The following is a 19758-nucleotide window of genomic DNA, read 5'->3' as shown; positions in this document are numbered from 1 at the left end:
GCATTTTTCATCCATTCTCTTATGTGTTCCTCAGGACAGTCCTGTCTGCGGCACAACATCCTTATTTTACCAATGAGGAAAGAAAGGCTTAGAGACTCTGATTGTGACTACCTTGGGTTCAACCATTAGTAAGGGAGCACACTAAGTTTAGAACACACATTATCTCTGACTTCTGGTCCAGTATCTTTCTTTGATGACTACTATGTGGGACATGCCCTGGGATGGAATTAGTGTTGATTGTGTCTTCTCACCTTCATTTTGGCAAACACTGTTTTGGGTGATTACTCCAAATCTCTCCTAACACACTGGACTTCTCTGTGTGGGTATGGTTAGCACACCACTGGCAGCCTCTTCTCTGGAAAAAAAAATTAGTAATACAAGAACCCATTTTAGGGATTTGAATCAGATCTCTCACATAGATGAGCAGGTTTAAGGCAAGTCTTTTTTTCCTTCAAATTTTTGTATCGTTTATTTGCTTAGGGTGTTGGACCTCAGGAATATACTTTACTCAAATTGAAGGTGCTTGAGCCATACCCATCTAAATTAAGGTAGGTTTGCCAGAGGAATTGCTTCATCATTTCTGAACCATCAGATAGTTGTTACAGAGTTGACAAAATGTTTTTACATCAATATTTGTTTTTTTTCTTAGTGGCCTGAAAGGTAAAAATATTTTCTTGGTGGCTGCTACTCTCAGACCTGAGACCATGTTTGGGCAGACAAATTGTTGGGTTCGTCCTGATATGAAGTACATTGGATTTGAGACGGTGAATGGTGATATATTCATCTGTACCCAAAGAGCAGCCAGGAATATGTCATACCAGGGCTTTACCAAAGACAATGGTGTGGTGCCTGTTGTTAAGGAATTAATGGGGGAGGTAAGTTGGATGGCAGATTTTTTATTTTAATGCATAAATTTCAGGGAAAATTTCGACAATGAATATTGAGAAAAGAGCATTACAACCTTAAAAAATGAGGTGTACATGCAGTAAAGTGTGTACGTCTTGTGTATTTTGGTGCATTTTCATATGTGTATACACTTAGGTAAGCACCACCTAAATCAAGATATAGAACAGTTTAGCACTCCAGAAGGCTCTCTCATGTCCATATCGTTAGTAGTCACTTCTCTCCTCCAAAGGTAACCACTGCTCTGACTTCACCAAAGATTATTTGTTGTTCTTGAACTTTACATAATGGAATTGTACAGTCTGACTGTTTTGTGTCTGGCTTCTTTTGCTTAACATTATGTTTGTGAGATTCATACATGTTGTAGGAGTAGTTCTTTTTTTATTGTTGTGTAATATTCATTGTATGGCTGTATCATGAAGATAGCATATTTGATTTTTAGGTTTCAACTCGGTAAATATCTGGTTGAAAAATATAGGCAGTCCTCCCCAAGAGATTTAATAGCTGCATTAGAGATTATATTATTTTAAAAATACTATTACCTGAATTCCTGGTAATACTAAATTTGGAATTGTAGCTGCTTTTGTTTTTTTTTTGTGTGAAGAAAGTCTTGGTTGATATTAGTTAAATCTGGATGGTTACACAACTCATCTACTTTATTTTTATTTGTTTTTGTAGACAGTTTTGCTCTTATTGCCCAGGCTGGTATTCAGTGGCACAATCTCAGCTCACTGCAACCTCCGCCTCCTGGGTTCAAACGATTCTCCTGCCTCAGCCTCCTGAGCAGCTGGGATTACAGGTGTGTGCCACCACGCCCAGCTAATTTTTTGTGTTTTTAGTAGAGACAGGGTTTCATCATGTTGGCCAGGCTGGGCTTGAACTCCTGATCTCAGGTGATCCACCTGCCTCGTCCTCCCAAAGTGCAGTGATTACAGGCGTGAGCCACTGCACCCGGCTGCATCTACTTTATTATCAGTATTTCTGAGTGTGTTTAATTCCATTCAGTGAATGCTGATCTTTAGTATGTTAAATAATTTTTTAAAAAGAAAAATGTGAGTAGAGTACCATCTCAGTTCTTTTAAATTGAACTCTTTTATTTCTTGTTTTATACTTTCTTTTGATTTGATTGCAATATATTTACAAGTCCCAAAATTCAAAAAACACAAAAAGATACAAAAGTTCCCCATTCTAGAGGTAGTTAGTAATATCTATGTCTTGTGTATCATGGAAATATTTCATGTATACACAAGCGAATATGCACATACCCTTTGCCCCTCTGTTTTTACGCAAATGGCAGTATGCTTTATATGCATTGTACCACATCTTGCTTTTTGATTTATATCTTAGCAATCATTTTGTCAGTACATAAACAGTTTCTTTATTCTTTTTTTTTTTTTTTTTGAGACAGAGTCTGGCTCTGTCGCCCAGGCTGGAGTGCGGTGGCTGGATCTCAGCTCACTGCAAGCTCCGCCTCCCGGGTTTACGCCATTCTCCTGCCTCCGCCTCCCAAGTAGCTGGGACTACAGGCGCCCACCTCGTCGCCCGGCTAGTTTTTTGTATTCTTTAGTAGAGGCGGGGTTTCACCGTATTAGCCAGGATGGTCTCGATCTCCTGACCTCGTGATCCGCCCGTCTTGGCCTCCCAAAGTGCTGGGATTACAGGCTTGAGCCACCGCGCCCGGCCTCTTTATTCTTATTTTTTATAGCTACATAGTATTTCATTGTTTGGCTGTACCACAATTTACTTAACCATTCTCTATTAATGGACATTTGAATGGTTTCCTGCCTCTTTCTGTTAAAAGCAGCACTGCCACATCTCCTTAGTTCCTAATATTGGAATTTTGTCTGAGAAGTTCTTGGGAACAGTATTAGGGACACACATATTTTCCTATTCTTAAACTTTTCTCCGTGTTAATTTGAGCAAATTCTGGAGTGAGGGACATGGATGTTATAAATTGCAAAATAGTTTCAACCTTTAAAATAGCTATAATATTTAGCTATCATCCATATGACTGCAAATTCTATAAAGGCAGGTTATGTGTATATATATATGAATAAAATGGGATGGGTGGGAATTATGTGGAAAGGAAAAGCATGTTCCTTAGCTAGAGCAAGCAGCTGCAAATTCTTTGTTGCCATCTGAGAATCTGGGTCTAAAATTGCTTAATCTTTAGGATTTTTTCTTTTTCTTTTCTTTTTTTTTTTTTTTTGAGACAGAGTCTCGCTCTGTCGCCCAGGCTGGAGTGCAGTGGCTGGATCTCAGCTCACTACAAGCTCCGCCTCCCGGGTTCACGCCATTCTCCTGCCTCAGCCTCCCGAGTAGCTGGGACTACAGGCGCCCGCCACCTCACCCGGCTAGTTTTTTTTTTTTTTGTATTTTTTAGTAGAGACGGGGTTCCACCGTGTTAGCCAGGATGGTCTCGATCTCCTGACCTCGTGATCCGCCCGTCTCGGCCTCCCAAAGTGCTGGGATTACAGGCTTGAGCCACCGCGCCCGGCCTTAGGATTTTTTCAAGTGAAATTAGAACTATCCTTTTACTTTGTCTTCATAATTACTGTTTTAAATAGATATATAGTACTCATTCTTGTTCCTGTAACATATTTTGTTAAATCATTTTTTCTATCATTGAAAGCTTTAGTTGTTTCCAGGCTTTCCTAGTATAATTAACTCAGCATTAACTCAGCATTGGGCAGACTTGTTTAAGAAAAAATAGTTTGTTGTTGTTGAGTCTGAGTTACAGGAACATTCTGTGGCTTTTACTGTGGATTCCTATATTTTCTTCAAGGAATACAATGTCACAAACAATGTATTAGTGTACTCATGTCATCATAACATTGACAGATTTAGTTACTATAATTATTAAAATGTATTTTTCCTGGACGGATGCGGTGGCTCATGCCTGTAATGCCAGCACTTTGGGAGGCTGAGGTGGGTGGATCACCTGGGGTCAGGAGTTCAAGACCAATCTGGCCAACATGGTGAAACCCCGTCTCTACTAAAAATACAAAAATTAGCCAGGCGTGGTGGTGCATACCTGTAATCCCAGCTATTTGGGAGTCTGAGGCAGGAAAATCTCTGGAACCTGGGAGGCGGAGGTTGCAGTGAGCCAAGATCGCACCATTGCACTCCAGCTTGAGTAACAAGAGCAGAACTCCATCTCAAAAAATAAAATAAAAATAATTATTTTTCCTCTAGTAGGTATAAAAGAATGTGTTTTGTTTTACTTCATGTGTATTTCATTTATATCCTTATTTTTTTGAGATGGGGTCTCCCTCTGTCACCCAGGCTGGAGTGCAGTGGCGTGATCTTGGCTCACTACAACCTCCGCCTCCCTGGTTCAAGCAATTCTCCCGCCTCAGCTTTCCAAATAGCTGGGACTACAGGCCCATGCTGCCATGCCTGGCTAATTTTTTGTATTTTAGTAGAGACGGGGGTTTCACCATGTTGCCCACACTGGTCATGAACTCCTGAGCTCAGGCAATCCACCTGCCTCAGCCTCCCAAAGTGTTGGGGTTACAGGCGTTAGCCACCGTGTCCAGCCTATATTCATTTTTTAATTGACAGAAATTGTATTTATGGTATGCAACATGTTTTGACATATATATACGTTGTGAAATGGCTAAATTGAGGTAGTTAACAAATTCATACCTTACGTACTTATGTGGTGAGAAGAATTAAAATTTAAATCAGGCGCAGTGGTGTGCACCTCTAGTGCCAGCTACTTGGTAGGCCGAGACCTCAGGAGGCTTGCCTGAACCCAGGAGTTTGAGCCTGTAGAATGCTATGATAGCGCCTGTGAATAGCCACTACAGTCTAGCCTCGGCAACATAGCAAGGCCCTGTCTCTTAAAAAAATCTGCACAGCAATTTTCAAGTATAAAATACATTGTTGTTGCCTATAGTCACCATATTGTACAATATATCTCTTGAATTTATTGCCATATATTTTTGATTACTAGCTTCTCAGGGCTTAAAATGTTAACATAGTTTTAATTCTAATGGTCACAATGAATTCACCTTTTATATTGATTTTTTTCTTATGCAGGAAATTCTTGGTGCATCACTTTCTGCACCTTTAACATCGTACAAGGTGATCTATGTTCTCCCAATGCTGACTATTAAGGAGGATAAAGGTAAAGAGTTTATTTATTTCTAGAAATATTTTGGTAATCACGTGTTGGTTCTAGTTATTAATTCCACACTTTGTTTTATAGGCACTGGTGTGGTTACAAGTGTTCCTTCCGACTCCCCTGATGATATTGCTGCCCTCAGAGACTTGAAGAAAAAGCAAGTGAGTATCTGAGTTTCATGTTTGTATTTTGTCCTCACCATCTCATTGCTTAGGTACTGCTGAACTACACTGTGGGACTAGGCTAAAAAGCTATGCATTTATCTTTAAACTGCTACCTCTAACTTGTTTCTTGATGTTTATATATTTTCTGTGGTTTGATTTTTAAATATGTTTCACAGAATTTTGAAAAAGTTTTCTGATATTCACATTTTCTTTGAAATCTGGCATATGAACCTCAATTTAAGTGATAGGTGTATGTCTATGTACATTTTTGCTTTTGACTGTACAGTTTCATTTAGGCTATTCACTATAACTTTAGCTATTAAATGTTTGAAGGTTATGGATCCCTTTTGAGATATTCGGTAAAGGTAAAAATTTGCCCTCTATGGAGAGGAGAACAAATAATAGTTTTAAGAAAGTTTGGAGGTTACTTCTCTCAATGATTCTACCAGCGAAGTGTTGATCATTAGTGTTAACTTGCAAATTTTTCTGTAGGCCTTACGAGCAAAGTATGGAATTAGAGATGACATGGTCTTGCCATTTGAGCCGGTGAGTACATAGATAATTCAGAATATTCACATCCATCTCTTTATCAGAAAAAAAGAAGAGCTAACATGTTTTCCTTGTAACAAAATTAATTGGTGGAGTATGAAAATAAGAGAGAGAGAGTTTGCTTAAGGATTTACTCACTTTAATTTGATACCTGCTATGGTAGATAAGAGCAAAAGGAAAACTAACAAGCATTTTCTTACTACCTGGCCCCTGCAGTTCAGAAACAAATAGCTTTTTAGCATCTCCAGTTTTATAGTAGCTTGCTTTGCTAGTATGATCAGTTTCCTGGCTTCTAAAGACAAAATTTTGCCCTTTTCATGAATGTTTATTTGTAACCATAATAACTTTAACAAAATCCTATACAACTCTGTTTTATGTTTCTTTTATTTTCATGTTAGTGTCTATAGAAGAAAAACTTTTAAATTACTAGCAAATGATTTTCATTTCATGAAAGATCCAGAGGAATTAATGTAAACCGAAAGCATAACCATCCATGAAACTAGTTGTTTACATCAGCAGTCCCCAACCTTTTTGGTGCCAGGGACTTAATTCGTGGAAGACAATTTTTCCATGGACCGGCAGGGTGTGGTAGGGGAATGGTTTTGGGATGAAACTGTACCACCTTAGATCATCAGGCGTTAGATTCTCATAAGGAACATGCAACCTAGATCCCTCCATGCACAGTTCACAATAGGGTTCATGCTCCTATGAGAATCTAATGCCACCCATGATCTGACAGGAGGTGAAGCTCAGGGGGTGATGCTCGCCTGTTGCTTACCTCCTGCTGTGCAGCCTGGTTCCTAATGCCACGGACTGGTACCAGTCCACATCCTTGGGGTTTGGGACCCCTGGTTTATATCATTTTGCTAGTTTCAGCATGAATTACTTAGATAATTATATGCCAGTGGAGGATAGAATGCTGGGAAAGGTGTGTGTGGTGGGGGAAGGGCATTGAGGTTGTTGATACACAGAGTATGGGTATGCTGTGTGTATATTCCTGTGGAGAGTAGGAGGACAAATTTACATCTGGAAGTTAGTCACTCTGTGATTACTTAATGTGTGGCAGTGTCATAATGACATATACAATCTGAAATGACTTAATTGTACATTAGAGGCAAAAGGACTTGTGCCCTATAGACCTGTGTGTTCAGTCAGTGTGAACATGTTTCTGATTGCTGTTTGCTGCAGGTGCCAGTCATTGAAATCCCAGGTTTTGGAAATCTTTCTGCAGTAACCATTTGTGATGAGTTGAAAATTCAGAGCCAGAATGACCGAGAAAAACTTGCAGAAGCAAAGGAGAAGTTATATCTAAAAGGATTTTATGAGGGTGTAAGTAATAATTTTTTTTAGTTTTTATTTGATTTACTTCATGCTCTGTGATTTTCTTAATTAGAAAAAATGTAGAAAAATTTAACATAGTTTCAACTATACATTGATTTGAGAGCTTAATATGAGAATGTATTCTATTTCCAAATTTCTATTTTTTGTTTTTGTCATGTCCTTTGCCTAAAAGCATTTTCAGAAATTCTTTTTTGTGGACTCTAGGAATCTCTATGGAGTGAATTTCTTGACACGATATTTCAAATTAGTTCATATTATGAAGTAAACTTCAAAGGTTTATTGAATGGAGAATTCCTGGTCCCTTTTTTGCTCTTCTAGTTAGGGAGTTCATATTTTAGATAAGCAGTTTTATCCAGTCCATTAGTTTATTTATTAATGTCTACTAAATGCCAGGTGAGTCCAACAAACATGTTCTGAACCATTCTTTTCTCCTAATTGTACATACGGTAATGTGGTTTACATTTCCATGGAAAGAAGGCTAGGCTAGAGAACATAAAAATCCAGACAAGTTGTTAGGTGCTTCAGATTCAAATGAAGATTTTTAAGAACATCAACAAGAATGTTTCTTAGTTTTAGCTTTCCTACATTTTTCTGGATAACCAAGAATTGGTTATGTATCTTTTTTTGAAGTGACACATATTTTGAATGATGATAAAAGCCAACACTTTTGCAGCACTTATATATTAATTTACTTAATTCTGAAAATAACCCCATTCTGAAGTAGGCACTCTTATCCCCAATTTACAGATGAGGAAATGGAGGCACAAAGAGATTAACTGATTTACTTGAGATAGCCAGATAGTTAGCCAGTGGGAACTGGGATTCAAACTAGGTAGCCTGGTTCTGGGATTTGCGTGTGTGTGTGTGTGTGTGTGTGTGTGTGTGTGTGAGAGAGAGAGAGAGAGAGATGGAGTCTTGCTCTGTCACCCAGGCTGGAGTACAGTGGCACGATCCCAGATCACTGCAGCCTCCAACTTGAATCTCTCCAGGTTCAAGAGATTCTCCTGCCTCAGACTCCCGAGTAGCTGGGACTACAGGCGCGTGCCACCATGACCGGCTAATTTTTGTATTTTTAGTAGAGGTGGGGGTTTCACCATATTGGTAAGGCTAGTCTTGAACTCCTGACCCCAAGTGGTCTGCCCACCTTGGCTTCCCAAAGTTCTGGGAGTATAGGCTTGAGCCACTGCACCTGGCCAGATTTGTGTTCTTTTTTTTTTTTTGAGACGGAGTCTCGCTCTGTCGCCCCGACTGGAGTGCAGTGGCCGGATCTCAGCTCGCTGCAAGCTCCGCCTCCCGGGTTTACACCATTCTCCTGCCTCAGCCTCCCAAGTAGCTGGGACTACAGGCGCCCGCCACCCCGCCCGGCTAGTTTTTGTATTTTTAGTAGAGAGGGGGGTTTCACTGTGTTAGCCAGGATGGTCTCGATCTCCTGACCTCGTGATCCGCCCGTCTCGGCCTCCCAAAGTGCTGGGATTACAGGCTTGAGCCACCACGCCCGGCAGGTTTTTGTTCTTAATCACTACACTCATTAAATATAACTTTATAATGTTGGATTAAATAGATATTGAAGTATTTTGGTATGTTAGAGGTTTAGAATGTCAAAAGAGAATGCATGTCTTTTCCACCTAAGATAGAAACAATTTGAGAGAAATGTAAGAATCATGTAGATGAAAATAAGAGTCATGTAGGTGAAAATATCTGCTTTATTACCAAAGAAAGCTGGAAGAGGATTGAGGCTTAATTGATGGCAACAATGGATAAGCTAATACTTTGCCCTAGAATGTAATTGGCTTACTGAGAAAAAGAGGTGAAAGAGTAGGCCTCCTTAGAGGAGCAAACTTTATCAGATGGCCAGGCAAAGAATACTCACTTGCAGCAGGTGGGGTTAGAAAGAGGAGCCTAATGAGATGAAGCCGAATATGCTTCATTCCTTCAGAAACCGCCAGGAATGAGGTGAGTGAGTGTAGTTGAATTCTGTCCATGTGGAAACTTAAGAAGAAGTGAAAGTCAGTATTCCTTCCTAATCATGCTCACACTAGGTATCTCAGTGATACCTAGTGAGGTGGGTATCACTGACAGAATGATAAGTGTGTTATAAATATTAGTTATCCATGCTATACCAAAATGAAAACTTATTATAAATGTGATAAATTTCATACTAAAAATATTTTGGTGGGCAGAAGCAAATTTAGTTACAGAAAGTTAGGGAAGAAACTCAAGGCAGATTCTAACTGTTTTATATGTGTTTTTCTCCCTTCTCATCCTTTTAGATCATGTTGGTGGATGAATTTAAAGGACAGAAGGTTCAAGACGTAAAGAAGACTATTCAGAAAAAGATGATTGACACTGTATGTGATAGGCTATGCTCTGAAGGCTGTTTTAGGAGAGCTGTTAGTTAATAGACTTGACAGTGTTATTAGCAGTGAGTTCTACAGTAGAACCTGCAGCTATAATACAGATATCATATGGTTTTAAGGCAGAAAATAGACCTATTTAGCAATTCATTTAACTTGAATATCCCATCTATAATGTTGATAAAGGTAGTGTTCTAAAGTTGATGTGTGCATAGCATATACAGAGAACTTTGATGGTATTTCTGGCAGTGGCCATTTTAGATACTGGTAGTTACAACCCTTTCTTTCTCTGGTGTTTTTTACTGTCATCCTCCTCTAATCCCTCCATTTTTGTTATAACTCTCTTCTATTTAGCTGAGTTAACCCTTTACATTTTTATTTTTGACAACTTTGTATACCCATAATATAGAGAGACAATGGTCTGTTAGGCTTATTGAAATAAAAAAGCAGCAATTTCCTCATCACTTTTCCATAATTTAAATTTCTTTTCCTTGGGACGGGTAGCATTTAACCGTTTTAGTATTGATCTCCATCTCTTTTTTTTGAGATGCAGTTTCACTCTTATTGCACAGACTGGAATGCAATGGCCCTATCTCAGCTAACTGTAATCTCTGCCTCCTGGGTTCAAGTGATTCTCCTGCATCATCCTCCTGAGTAGTTGGAATTACAGGCACGAGCCACCATGCTGGATAATTTTGTATTTTTAGTAGAGATGGGGTTTCTCTGTGTTGGTCAAGCTGGTCTCGAACTCCTGACCTCAGGTGATCTGCCCGCCTTGGCCTCCCAAAGTGCTGGGATTACAGGCGTGAGCCACCGTGCCTGGCTGATCTCCATCTCTTGCAGATATCTGATCTAAATGCTTGTAATGTGATTTTTTTTTTCATGGTTAGGTATCAGCCACTAACCTCCTACTCTTGGAAGGAGTAGGAGGAAGATCAAGGTTACACTCTTCCCCCTACTTTTTGTTTTCTCTAACGTCCCACATTTATTGGTATATACTACTCCATGCCCTGTCTTCTCCATACACTGTAGTTATAAAAAATGTTAGATCAATAGTTATTATTTACATTTTTGAGACATGGCTCATACATAATGTAGTGTACAATAATTTTTCATCCTTAGCCCTTGGTTTTCCCCAGGATTAATAATTATGTTTATTTTTTAAAAATTCTTAATTTAAAATATACTTATCAGTACTCCATTTCTCAACTCTTTCCCAACTGTCTGTTTCTTTCCTTACTCAGTTCAAACACATCAGTGTGCTTTCAGTTCCACTCAGAGAAAGCTCTTCCAGAGCTTTCTGGCTTTAGTCTGAACTGGTTGCTTACTGTCCTGATGCGCAAATCTTGGATGTCCCTCCACTACTACTAAGAATCCCCTTTGCTCCTCTTGAGCTGGATCTCCTGTTTCCTTAATCCCATTTCTATGTCCTTCTTATATTCTTTCTTACTTTGGTGAAGCTCTGCCTCTGATAGCTTTTCTGATAAAGGGTACCTGGAAGGTAAATTGTTATGACTTTTCAAGTCTGAAATATGTCTTCTATCTTTATATTGGATTGCCTGGGTATAGATTCTGGATTGGAAATACTTTTCCCTTAAAAACTTGAGGGTATTACCTCATTGTCTTTTGGTTCATTGATGGTATTAAGAAGTTGAAAACTCTTCTGGTAGTGACTGATGTTTTTGTAAGTAACTTGTTTCCTCTGACTTTGGAGGCTTATATAATCTTTTTTCTCACAATATTCTGAAATTTCATGATTTGCCTTGGTGTAGGTCAATTTTCATTCATCCTACTGGGTGCTTGGTGGGCTCCTTCAGTCTGGAAACTTGTGTACTTCAATTTGGGCCACACTTCTTGACTTTTTTCTTGATTATTTTTTCTTATTCTCTATTTTCACTTTTTGAATTCCTGTCATTCAGATATTGAACCTCTTAGATCCTGGCAGTCCTGTTGGTCCTCTTTGTGGGATAGTCCCTCATCGTTTTCTTCCTGAGCGTTTGTTTACTATGTGCTTTTATTTACTATTTGTGTGTGTGTGTGTGAATACAAATTTATAAAAACTTTTTTTAAAGAATCGTTGTATGGAAAATTGAATATGTATCACCCAGATTCAATAATTACTAATTTTGGGCCAGTTCAATAATTCTTGTTTTCTGATTTTTTTTTTTTTTTTTTTTTTTTTTAAGAGACAGGGGTCTTGCCATATTGCCCAGGCTGTTCTGGCTTTGGGCTCAAGTGATCTTCCCACCTCAGCTTCTTGAGTAGCTGGTACTACAGGCATGTGCCTCCATGCCTGGCTGATTTGTTGTAGGATGATGTTCTTGTTTCATAGACAGGACATCTCTGAGGAAGACTGCTGATATATATTTGGGTGTAAAAAGAAATGTTTTTGCATATGGGTAGGACTTGTCACTAGGCTTCACTGGGGGAGGTCTAGAAAGGACCATTTGGGCCTTGGGGACTCCTGGATGTTAAGTGTTTTTTAGTATTTGCTTTTGGGTTTGTTAGATTTCCCTACAGAAGATTCTGCCAATCTCTAGCTCAAATGGTCTAAGTGGCCAGGCGCAGTGGCTCACGCCTGTAATCCCAGCACTTTGGGAGGCTGAGGCGGGTGGATCACTTGATGTCAGGTTTGAAACCAGCCTGGCCAACATGGTGAAACCGTGTCTCTACGAAAAATACAAAAATTAGCTGGGCATGGTAATGTCTGCCTCTAATTCCTGCTATTCGGGAGGTTGAGGCATGAGAATCGCTTGAACCTGGGAGGCGGAGGTTGCAGTGAGCCGAGATGGCGCCACTACACTCTAGTCTGGGTGACAGAGTGCTGTCTCAAAACAAACAAACAAAAAGTCTAAGCAACTGAGCATTTTGGGAGTTGGATGGGAGAAGATAGCTAGGAATGTGTACCAACATCTAGTGTGCTGACTTTCACTTAACTCCCCTATTTTTACTATGATACTTGGAACTTTGTCTCTAGTTCAGAGACTTTCTTTTACCTTTTCTAGAGAATTAGCCCTTTTTTTTTTTTTTTTGGTTCTGGCATAGGTAGGGGCAGTATATGGGGTTCTAACCTCTTATTTTATTTTATTTTATTTTATTTATTTATTTTATTTTTCTGTTTTATTTTATGTTATGTTATTTTAATGTTATCTTATTTTTTTACCACTTCCCGGATACCCACTTCTTTAAATGACTTTAGTTGGTGCTCCTCTTTTCAGTCTCACTTATCTCACCTTATCTCTCTCTCTTTTCTTTCTTTCTTTTTTTTTTTTTTCCGGAGTTTTGCTCTTGTTGCCCAGGCTGCTGGAGTGCAGTGGCACAATCTTGGTTGGCTTACTGCAACCTCTGCCTCCCAGGTTCAAACGATTCTCCTGCCTCAGCCTCCCAAGTAGCAGGGTGTTACAGGTATGCGCCACCATGCCCAGCTAATTTTGTAGTTTTAATAGAGACGGAGTTTCTCCATGTTGGACAGGCTGGTCTTGAACTCTTGGCCTCCCAAAGTGTTGGAATTACAGGTGTGAGCCACTGCACCTGGACCTTATCTTTATTTCTAGAGCTATTTAATGCCACCAATTTCTGAGTCTCTTAGAGTTACTGGAGTACAGAGTGGATTACTTTTCGCCTTTTTCTATTATTGTCTTAGGATTTAGATAGCTTTTTAATTTTTGCTAATATATTTGTCATTCATGTTGCTTTTTTGTTTTCAGAATTCAGTTAATATTTTTTCTTCTCTCATTTATTTTGACTTTGTAGGTTCATGCCATTTGTAAAACCCTCTTGTCTTTTTATTGGAATTTTGAGCAGGAGTTAAATGTCTGTTTTTGATCTACCATCTTTAAACCAAAATCCCAGCTATTTAATTTCAGCACGAAGAATTGCATTAAAAACAGAGCAGTGAATCATTTTGTGAATAATAATGCTGAATTTTATTTTTAAAAATTATCCTAGCCTAAAATGTTTAGGATCATCATAGCATTAAGAGAGATTTATGTTTGGTAAGAAATCAAAAGCATCATCAATTTTCATGCTTAAAAGTATTTAGGATCGTAATAGCATTAAGAAAGATTTATATTTGGTAAAAAATCAAAAGCATGGTCAGTTTTCTAGTGGAAATTTTTCATGGCACTATAAATCTTTAGTAACAAGATTTTCTGTGTTTAGTCTTTGTATATCCTTTTTTTTTTTTTTAAAGCAGTTTATAAGAAGGATGAAAAGCTGCCATAGGGCTGTGCACAGTGGCTCACAGCTGTAATCCAAACACTTTGGGAGTCTGATGTGGAATACTTGAGCCTAGGAATTTGAGACCAGCCTGGGCAACATAGTGAGACCCCATTTCTATAAAAAAATTAAAAAATTAACTGGGTGGGTTGACATGTGCCTGTAGTTCTAGCTACTCAGGAGGCTGCAGTGTGAAGTAAAAGGGTCACATGAGCCAGGAGGTCGAGGTTGTGGTGAGCCATGATAGCGCCACTTCACTCCAGCCTGGGTATAATAGAGCAAGACCCTATCTGTCAAAACAAAAACAAAACAAAACCAAAAAACACAAAACCCCAGAAAACAGTCATAGGAAGCCTAACCTTCAAACCATAGGATTCGAAACTGCTAACCATCTTCTGTATTTTTTTCCTTTTTGTTCACTTTTTAGTTTTTCACTGAAATGAAATAATCAGTAGGTAGAGAAAGTGATCCACTTGATGAAGATTCATGCCTTTTTAAAAGCAAGTGTTACATAGAAGGAAAGGTAGAAGATAACTGACCCTGGGAAGGCGGGGAAGACATAACGAAAATGTGGGCTTTCAGTTATTGGTGGTATAGCATTTTTTTAAAGTAATTTTTATCCTTGAGGAATGAAGATTGATTTGACATAGTATCTAATATTTGTTTATTTACATTCCTTTAGGGAGATGCACTTATTTACATGGAACCAGAGAAACAAGTGATGTCCAGGTCGTCAGATGAATGTGTCGTGGCTCTGTGTGACCAGTGGTTAGTCTCTTTTATAGCAAGAAAATTCCCCTAGTCAGTGTGCTCATCTTTGACTTAAAAAAATAAAAAATCAATTTGTTCACTCGCAGGTACTTGGATTATGGAGAAGAGAATTGGAAGAAACAGACATCTCAGTGCTTGAAGAACCTGGAAACGTAAGATGGGAGAAAGTGATGAGGGAGGAAAAAGGAGATGAAAAATGTGGAAACAATAAAGTTGAAATGCAACAAACAAGTGAACCAATAAAGATACACTTTGTCTTTTGCTGTTTTCTAGATTCTGTGAGGAGACCAGGAGGAATTTTGAAGCCACCTTAGATTGGCTACAAGAACATGCTTGCTCAAGAACTTATGGTCTAGGTAAACAAACTTGAAATTTTTCTATTTGGATAACTTTACCAGTTACACAGAAAATATACGTTTTTACCTCCCCCCCCCCCCCCATTCTAGTGTTTTCTGAATTGAAAGCAAGAAGTTCTCTTTGGATGGTCAGGAAAACTAGGATATAGTCCACTATCATCTACTATGTGGTAGAAGTATGACCTCTCTAATCTGTATAGATTTTATGGTGTGTCTTTTTTATAGAGAGACTTCAAGCTTCAACCATTTGTCTTTTTTTTTTTTTTCTTTTTTTGAGACAGAGTCTTGCTCTGTCGCCTAGGCTGGAGTGCGGTGGCGCAGTCTCGGCTCACTGCAACCTCTGCCTCCTGGGTTCAAGTGATTCTCCTGCCTCAACCTCCCGAGTAGCTGGGATTACAGGCAACCACCACCATGCCTGGCTAATTTTTTTTGTACTTTTAGTAGAGACAGGATTTTACCATGTTAGCCGGTTGGGTCTTGAACTCCTGACCTCAGGTGACCCACCCACCTCGGCCCCCCAGAGTGCTGGGATTACAGGCTTGAGCCACCACACCCGGCCCATTTTGTCTTTTATCTACCATTTTATTTTTATTAATTATTCAAGAATAATTTAAGAGCTTCCTAAATAAGTAGCTTTGTAAATGTTATAGCCCTCTTCTTAAAAATGTGGATTCTATAGATGAAATGTCTCTTAGGTTCCTCATGCATTACTTTTTATTTTTCAGGCACTCACCTGCCTTGGGATGAGCAGTGGCTGATTGAATCACTTTCTGACTCCACTATTTACATGGCATTTTACACAGTCGCACACCTATTGCAGGGGGGTAACTTGCATGGACAGGCAGAGTCTCCGCTGGGCATTAGGTTGGTAAACAGATAAGGGAAAGGAGCATAATTTGTCAGTAAGGGTTGTGATATTTGATTTACATATTGAAATGTTTTAATAAGATTTATGTAGCAGAATTTTGTCATGATGTTTTTGCTTTTTTACTGTTGAACTGGGAAAAATTAATAGATAGCCCCTTACTGTCATCATCTATTCTTCATTCTTGTGGAAGCTGTTGTCCTTGTTTGTTCCTGTAACTACATTAAGAAAGAGATTCCTAATCCATGGTTAGATTCAGGTCTTGATTCTTCCAAAGAAATTACGTATATGTATATATAATAGTTTGTTTTATTTATTTTCAATACAGACCACAACAGATGACCAAGGAAGTTTGGGATTATGTTTTCTTCAAGGAGGCTCCATTTCCTAAGACTCAGATCCCAAAGGAAAAATTAGATCAGTTAAAGCAGGAGTTTGAATTCTGGTATCCTGTTGATCTTCGCGTCTCTGGCAAGGATCTTGTTCCAAATCATCTTTCATATTACCTGTATAATCATGTGGCTATGTGGCCGGAACAAAGGTGAATGATAAAATAGGTGTGGACTAGATTTATTGATTGTCAATAGGGGTGTTTTGTGGCTTCAAATATCTAAGAAATTATCGCGGAGGAGATAGTATAGATTTGCCAGTTATGTTCTTTTTCTTACCTTAAATATGTGCTAAAGCAGAAAGGCCACCTCCTATCTGTTGTATCCAGAAATCCACATACCTACCCCAGGCACCAAAGCATGTCATATCTCAGGTGCATTGCTGGTCTGCTAGTAATTCATTTGACCTGTTAAATGCAGGAATAATTCTAGAACATTAGAATTGGAAGGAACCTTCTCTTTAGAGCGGAGAGCCCCAAGGTTCCAGCATTAGTTTTAGTAACATTCTGACTAGAGTCTGTTTCTTCAGAGGAGTCCTTCTGTCCTTTTCCCTCTTTACCCAAACGTGTCTGCTTTTCCCTCTAGTCCGTCAAGTAGCTGAGGAAACAAACCTCTTAGTCTGTTCAAATTTTATGTCATAAAACCAAAACAATTTCTTATGCCTTCTTGTATTTAGAATAAAATTACGTTTTTTCCCTCAAGAATAAAACAAAGATTTTGAAGTAGAGGAATAAAATAATTTTTTTTTTTGAGACAGAGTCCAGACTGGAGTGCAGTGGCATGATCTCGGCTTACTGCATCCTCTGCCTCCCGGGTTCAAGCAATTCTCCTGTCTCAGCCTCCCGAGTATTTTTTATTTTTTATTTTTTTGAGACAGAGTTTTGCTCTTGTTTCCCAGGCTGAAGTGCAATGGTGTGATCTCAGCTCACTGCAACCTCCGCCTCCCAGGTTCAAGCGATTCTCCTGCCTCAGCCTCCCAAGTAGCTGGGATTATAGGCATGCACCACTATGCCTGGCTAATGTAGTATTTTTAGTAGAGATGGGGGTTTCACCATGTTAGCCAGGCTGGTCTTGAACTCCTGACCTCAGGTGATCCACCCACCTTGGCCTCCCAAAATGCTGAGATTACAGGCATGAGCCCCTGTGCCCAGCCCAGAGGAATAAAATAAATGTAATGTCGTTCTTACACGACTTGTCATCCAGCGTTATTACTTACCTTGTTTATTTATTTATTTATTTTTCGACAGAGTCTCACTTTGTCATTCGGGCTGGAGTGCAATGGCGCGATCTTGGCTCACTGCAGCCTCGACCTCGCGGACTCAAGTGATCCTCACACTTCAGCCTTCTGAATAGCTGGGACTAGCCACATGTCACCTTGCCTGGATAATTTTGTTTATTTTTTTATAGAGACGAGGTCTCACTTTGTTGCCCAGGCTGGTCTCAAACTCCTGGACTCAAGTGGTCCTCCTGTCTCAGCCTCCCAAAGTACTTGGATTACAGGTGTGACTCTATTGTTTACAATGCATTTTTAGGCAAATTGGGTATCTCAGAAGTATTCTTTACCAATAAGTTGAGTCTTCATTCCTTTGCACCAATTTTTTCACATTTGTTAGGTTTTTAAAAATTACAGCTAAGTAATGACATCAAGAGCTTATTCCAGGTACTTTTAAAATCACTTTTAATAACTCTTTTTATGACAGCTTTTTGAGGAAGGTCTTTAATATCCATGTCTATAGGCAGGGAACTGTACTGAGGAATAAAGAGGAACAAATCATAACCCAAAGCTACCCAGCTAATGAATGTTAGTACAAGTATGCAAACCCAAAGAGACTGGCTCCAGAACTCTTGCTCTCAACCCCCCGTATGATCTCATTGCTAGAATGAATGAATGACATGTACATAGTTCGAAAATTTAAAGAGTACGTAAAAGCAAAAAGTTAAAAGTGAACTTTTACCCTTGCCTGCACACTGCTCTATTTCCCAAAACTCATCATGATACTCTTGGTTTCTTGTGATTTTATATACCAGCATCTGATATCTCTTATTTATTTGTTAGTATATACAAAGGTACCACATTGTTTACACTGTTCTGTCTTATGTTTTCACACACACACACACACACATGCACACACACACACACACACACATATATATATATATATATATATTTTTTTTTTTGAGATGGAGTCTTGCTTTGTCACCCAGGCTGGAGCGCAGTGGCACAATCTTGGCTCACCGCAACCTCCGCCTCCCAGGTTCAAGCAACTCTCCACCTCAGCCTCCTCAGCAGCTGGGATCACAGGCACCTGCCACCATACCCAGCTTATTTTTGTATTTTTAGTAGATATGGGGCTTCACCATCCTGGCTAGGCTGGTCTTGAACTCCTGGCCTTGTGATCCTCCTGCCTTGGCCTCCCAAAGTGCTGGGATTACAGGCGTGAGCCACTGTGCCCGGCCTTCACATATATTTAAGATCTTTTTATATCCATACTTGTAGCCCCACCTAAGTAGTTACATCATTGTATACCTGTATCCTAGTTTATGTAGCCAGTCCTTTGCTTTGTTTTCATTTCCCATTACAAAAAGGACTACAGTATATATCCTTGCACTTTTATCTTAGCAAACCTTTATGAGTGTATTAGCTTTTACCTCAAAATTTTAAGCCAGAACTATCATCTTTGTTTCTTTTCTGTCTTTAAACATTTATCTGTGAAGTGACAAATGGCCTATAGCTGTGAGAGCAAATGGACATCTCCTCCTGAATTCTGAGAAGGTAAGGCTTGTTGCATCTTGAAAGTTTAAAATTCTGTGGAAGGCTTTTCAGATTTAGGGTGTTGCACTTTTTAAAAAATGTGTGTAAGAAATAATGTGTCCAGGTGTGGTGCCTCATTTCTGTAGTGCCAGAGCTTTGGGAGGCCAAGGTGGGAGGATCACTTGAGGCCAGGAGTTCAAGACCAGCCTGGACAATATAGTGAGACCCCATCTCTACCAAAAATTTAGTAAATAAATAAGAAATAACATAAATTAATCAGAGTTAAAAACCTTCTAATTAGCATATTTAGGACTAAGCATAAATTAATTTTTATCTTTAAAATTGAGCAAGGGGAGTAGATAGTATTAATTGAAGGGAGAGATAGGGAAAAGTTGCCTATTTGTAACATTTGTATTTAGAGTGGCAAAAGGTGACACAAATTGCGACTGAAGTAAAGAGAGAAAAAGACAGAGACAAGGACAGGAATCATAAAGAGCTTAGCATTGTGACCCAGAAGAGTTTTCTTTTCCTTTTTTTTTTCGTGATGGAGTCTCACTCTGTCGCCCAAGCTGGAGTGCAGTGGCACGATCTTGGCTTACTGCAACCTCCACCTCCCAGATTCAAGTGATTCTCTTGCCTCAGCCTCCTGAGTAGCTGGGATTACAGGCGCATGCCACCATGCTCGGCTAATTTTTGTTTTTTTCCGGAGAGATGGGGTTTTGCCATGTTGGCCAGGCAGGTCTCGAACTCCTGACCTCAAGTGATCCACCCGCCTCGGCTTCCCAAAGTGCTGGGATTACAGGCATGAGCCACTGCACCCAGCCATTTTTAAATTTTTATTTTTAAACAAATCCACTTTCATTTATTGACTTTTCATTAGTTTAAGTCCTTGAGGGGTATAACATCACTCAGATTCTGTGTCCAATACCTTTATTTAGCAGGAAGATCATTTAGGAATTTGGCATGA

At 39.2% G+C, this 19758-nt stretch overlaps 1 protein-coding gene across 2 annotated transcripts in view; it reads left to right on the top strand.

Annotated features, from left to right (window-relative positions):
• Positions 1-19758, top strand: part of LARS1 (leucyl-tRNA synthetase 1) — a 77619-nt gene that overhangs the window by 25379 nt on the left and 32482 nt on the right. For both annotated transcript variants that reach the window (XM_030927204.1, XM_030927203.1), the window contains 13 exons: positions 481-548; positions 650-875; positions 4948-5035; positions 5117-5193; positions 5689-5742; positions 6934-7074; positions 9357-9434; positions 14341-14426; positions 14516-14581; positions 14703-14785; positions 15511-15649; positions 15979-16191; positions 18755-18812. In XM_030927204.1, the coding sequence (XP_030783064.1) occupies positions 481-548; positions 650-875; positions 4948-5035; positions 5117-5193; positions 5689-5742; positions 6934-7074; positions 9357-9434; positions 14341-14426; positions 14516-14581; positions 14703-14785; positions 15511-15649; positions 15979-16191; positions 18755-18812 (1377 nt within the window). The remainder of the gene's footprint in view (positions 1-480; positions 549-649; positions 876-4947; positions 5036-5116; positions 5194-5688; positions 5743-6933; positions 7075-9356; positions 9435-14340; positions 14427-14515; positions 14582-14702; positions 14786-15510; positions 15650-15978; positions 16192-18754; positions 18813-19758) is intronic.

Source organism: Rhinopithecus roxellana, chromosome 3 (genome assembly GCF_007565055.1).
Source record: "Rhinopithecus roxellana isolate Shanxi Qingling chromosome 3, ASM756505v1, whole genome shotgun sequence".
NCBI classification, from domain to species: domain Eukaryota; kingdom Metazoa; phylum Chordata; class Mammalia; order Primates; family Cercopithecidae; genus Rhinopithecus; species Rhinopithecus roxellana.
The sequence above is the reverse complement of the archived record's forward strand: the minus strand, read 5'-3'. Positions and strand labels throughout refer to the sequence as shown.